Source organism: Seriola dumerili, unplaced genomic scaffold (assembly GCF_002260705.1).
Source record: "Seriola dumerili isolate Sdu_G_001 unplaced genomic scaffold, Sdu_1.0 BDQW01000192.1, whole genome shotgun sequence".
NCBI lineage: Eukaryota > Metazoa > Chordata > Actinopteri > Carangiformes > Carangidae > Seriola > Seriola dumerili.
In genome coordinates this window covers 563436-567853 of record NW_019174447.1, presented here as the reverse complement: position 1 = coordinate 567853, position 4418 = coordinate 563436, and the positions used below count along the sequence as shown (strand labels likewise).

General features: G+C 47.2%; 1 protein-coding gene across 1 annotated transcript; it reads left to right on the top strand.

Moving 5' to 3' along the window:
- Nucleotides 1-204: 204 nt before the first annotated feature.
- LOC111227966 (homeobox protein Hox-B13a) lies at nucleotides 205-2031 on the top strand. Its single transcript, XM_022753723.1, has 2 exons — nucleotides 205-931; nucleotides 1784-2031. The coding sequence occupies exons 1-2, from the start codon at nucleotides 205-207 to the stop codon at nucleotides 2029-2031; spliced, it is 975 nt and encodes a 324-aa protein (XP_022609444.1).
- The last annotated feature ends 2387 nt before the right edge of the window (nucleotides 2032-4418 follow it).

Sequence of the window (4418 nt, the reverse complement as noted above, 5' to 3'; positions counted from 1 at the left end):
TGCACGCGTGCCACGACAGTGCGTGTGACTGTACATGTGAATTACCTGAGCTGTGTATGTGGGCAGGAGAGCCAGCGGTGACAGAAGAAGAAATAGGCTCCAGTTCACCTCATTCAGCCAATGTAGCAGCTTCGCGCACAGGACCGGACAAAGTCTGAGAGGAAACGGCGACGAACGGAGACCAGACCGGGAAAAGTAGAGCCTATGACAGCCTCCCTGGTCCTAAACCCTCGCTGGCCAGCGGAAACGGTAATGTTTGTGTATGATAACAACCTGGACGACCTGAACAAGAACATGGAGGGGCTGGTGGGAAGCGGCAACTTCGCTGCGGCCACAGCGGCCAGCCAGTGTCGCAACATTATGGCGCACTCGGCGGCCGCCGCCGCTCTGGGCGGCCACCCGTCCGGCCTGGTGCACTCTTCAGCCGGCTACTCAACAGTAGACGTGTCCGCGCCAGGCTCCAGCGAGACTGGCGCGTCTTCGGGGAAGCAGTGCGCAGCCGGACCTTGTCCGGCGGCCGCCGTGCCTCACCAGAGCTCGTCCGCTCCCCCCGCGTTACCTTACAGCTACTTTGGTAACGGCTATTACCCATGCAGGATGGGGCGGGGTTCTCTCAAGTCATGCACCCAGGCAGCCGGAGCCGCGCTCAGCTCGCAGTACATGGACACGACAGTGAGCACTGACGAATACCCGAACCATCGTGCCAAGGAGTTCGCCTTTTATCACGGCTACCCGAGCCCGTACCAGTCCATGGCCAGCTACCTGGACGTCTCGGTGGTCCAGTCGCTGGGCACCGGTGAGCCACGCCATGACACACTGCTCCCCATGGACAGCTACCAACCCTGGGCTCTGACCAACGGCTGGGGGGGACAGATGTACTGCTCCAAGGACCAGGGGCAGGCCGGGCACCTCTGGAAGTCCGCTCTGGCTGGTAATACATCGCTGTTAATTCTCCTTTAAAACCATCTCTGTCCAGTGGAGGCATTTAAATGAATGAAGAATGATGTAGGCTATAAGCCTCGAGCTACAGTGATATATTTTATTAGGAACAAATTATAGACTTTCATTTTAATCCGACTTTGAAGCTGATTTAATTTCTCTGGTAATTAAATTCAGTCATCATAAATTCGGACTGCAGCTGCATACATACTAACATGACGAGTGTTTTCCTGCATGCAGCATCACTTGAATGGGGAGGCGGTCTCAGCTGCTTCATGCTCGACGAGGCCATTAATTAAGCAAAAGGTCAGGTGTTGCTGGTGCTGAGTGACCCATCTAGTTAATCTGATAATAAGATAATATTCAGGTGACTGATGCTCAAGGTGTTAATATTGCGATACTATAATGATCAGCACATCGATCTGGGTTTTAATTAGTGTTTTTTTTTTTATAACAGCTGACTTCTGATCAGCCTGAATTTACACTCAGGTCAACTGAGGCAATAATTGGAAAGACAAAATAATGAGCCTGAGGTTTCTACACTGAGTATTGTACATTTGCATGCGGATGCATAAACATATAGCTACATTATAATCACAGACACAGAGTGCAGCTCAGCCTCATGGTAGTGCTGCTTGCAGACCGCAGACATCCACCATGTTGGTTGTGTATGTCTCAGGTCCAGTCCTCGTTCTCATTTAAGCCGCAGACGCTAAACTCAACACAGCGCCGCTTTTGTCTTGAAACCCAGGAGTGTGTGGAGTGTGTAAATATGTCCCGGTGTGTGCAGCCTCGTCCTCAGACCGCCTGTCTGTCCTCTTCTCTTTGTCCGCTTTCCAAACAGATGTGGTGGCACATCAGCACGACAGCTCGCCTTTCCGCCGCGGCAGGAAGAAACGGATACCGTACACCAAGGTGCAGCTCAAGGAGCTGGAGAAAGAGTACGCCGCCAACAAATTCATTACCAAGGACAAGAGGAGGAAGATCTCGGCCGTGACCAACCTGTCGGAGCGGCAGATCACCATCTGGTTCCAGAACAGGAGGGTGAAAGAGAAGAAGTTCGTGGCCAAAGTGAAGACCAGTGCGCCGTAGCATGTAAGGTTCCTGTTGTCTGGACGATTTTAGTGAAGGGACTGGGCGCATCTGCCTGCTGGTGAAAATGAACTAAGTGAAAAGACAAAAAAATTGAGGAAAAAAAAGAAACTCGACGTGGTTCTCGTGGAAGACTTGGGACTGTGCGTGCCCGTGTGCGTCAAAACATGGAAGAAAAAAGACAAAGAAAAAGGACAAAGGATAAAAATAAAGAAAAGAAGCAAGGCCCTCTGATAAACCTTCTTCTCAGAGACATCCTGTAAATACAGCAGCTCCCTGCCTGCTTTAATGTAACTGTCTGTCTACTGTTTGTGTTTTATTGTTTGTCAGTGCTGTGCGTGATCAGTAGCCAATAGCTGAAACACACTATTATTCTGTCCATATTGTTTATAACGCTTGTAAACCAGTAATCAAAGATAGTGCGGCACTTAATAAATTCTTTTAATCCCGATATAGTCTTAGCTCTTTTATCAATCAATCAGTATGAAAACTGAAAAGGGTGCGTTCACGCTCCTTCAGAAAACTACGCGCGTAAAAGTTGCAAGCAAATCCGCATTTGACTCATATCAAAGGCTGAAAGCTGATATCCGCCAACTGCACAAACAGCGGAGGAATTCTGATGAACAGTGTTTATGAGACCGTGAACTCATATTTGGGTCTGGCCTCCCTGCTATCCGTATCCTCCTGTCATTTCACAGGCCTGTATAGACCCGTGTGAACAAACCTTCCGTTAAACTGAATTTGACCAAATGGTAATTATTTAGTTCTCAAAACTTTTAGCTGTGAATTTAAACGATTCGCAGCATGAGCAGAAAATATGTTTATTTTCACATTTAGTTTCAGAATTTCTTTCTTCAGCTTCTTGCCGCTGTTTCCATAAAGCCTCAGCGCAGTTTCCACGTCTCCTTCTGCAGAGACCGTGAGGAGCAGAGACACGGAGCGCGGAAAAGAATTCTCCACTATTTCAATTTGAAAACTGTAGCTTGCAGTAAATCTATTCAATCTAACTCTACATTAAATGAATAGTTTTTGATTTGATTGAAAGTCCATTAGTACTCACACAAAATACTTTATGGTTCTGTTGCCGAAAATTACAACTTTTGTCCGTATTTAGCCTGAATGATAAACCAACAATATGATAGGATGTTTCATTTTTTGAAACTGTATTGTAGGTATGATATTAACAGTAAGCAGAACTGCATTAGAACTGTACTGCGTGTTAGTGTGTGTGTGTGTGTGTGTGTGTGTGTGTGTGTGTGTGTGTGTGTGTGTGTGTGTGTGTGTGTGTGGGTGTGTATGTAGCCTATAACCTGTAGTCATAGCCAAATATTTAATCATGGAAACTGAAAACTGAGCAGAATACACACGACACACAGAGAGCTGTGGAATTGGAGAAAATGATATCGAAAATTGAAAGTAGCTTTTTGCGTTAAATGTTATTAAGTCATTACAACCTTTAAACAGCAGACACGTCGTTGGAATAGAAGAGAACAGATATTACATTCACTTGCGCTATTGTTTGTGCGCTCTGTGCGAATCCTTGTAGCCTGTAACTTGTGTACACTATTTGTGTGTGTGTGTGTGTGTGTGTGTGTGTGTGTGTGTGTGTGAAAGAGAGAGAGGAGCACTTGACCTTGACAGTCACGTGACCGACTGGACTGGCTCTCACTCAAGTCTCCCGCGAACATTTTACAACAGCAGGGCGTTGCGTAGTCTGGTCTGATAGAGACACCCCCAATACCACACACACACACACACACACTGCGGCTGCAAACTTCCCGCGCACACTGACGTATGGCCTGACCGTATGGCCGCTCCGTGTCTGATCAGCTTTGGTTGATGATCGTCAGCTGCAGGTTCATCGATTTTTTAACTTTACACAGACTCTTGGTTTTCAGATCATGTCCAAACAGCTGTGCGTAATGTTTGGTGCATCCAGGCTTTTATAGAATCCTGATTTTCTACTTTCCAAAGAAAGTCCACTGAGCTGCGTCAGAGAACACGATCCTCCTGTTGACTTACTCAGTAACTGTGATTCTCTGCAGAAAGCGGACGGAGGCCAAGCCATGACTGTCATGTAGCCTGAGGCCTGCTGCGGTGTCACCGGGGAGGATGAATCACGGCTGGTGTTGTAGTTCACTGATAGTTTTATCATGTGTGGGGAACTTGTCAGCTTTAGAAAAATGTGTCCTCCAGCTCCTCTGTCAGCTCCCAGAGCAGATACAGCGTGGAGTCAACGCAAAATGTCCAAACCCCCTCACAAACATCACAAAGTCCTCTCAGCTGAGTGCGCGTTCGCACTTTTGTTTGCTCACAAGGACATTAAACAGTTAGTTATAACAAAGCGGAATCCCCCCTTTCACCCTTTTAACATACATTTAAATGCT

Coding starts and splice junctions, on each gene's coding strand:
- LOC111227966 (XM_022753723.1), top strand. CDS start 205: ATGACAGCCTCCCTGGTCCTAAACCCTCGCTGGCCAGCGGAAACGGTA. Junction 932..1,783: donor CTGGAAGTCCGCTCTGGCTG/GTAATACATCGC, acceptor CTTTCCAAACAG/ATGTGGTGGCACATCAGCAC.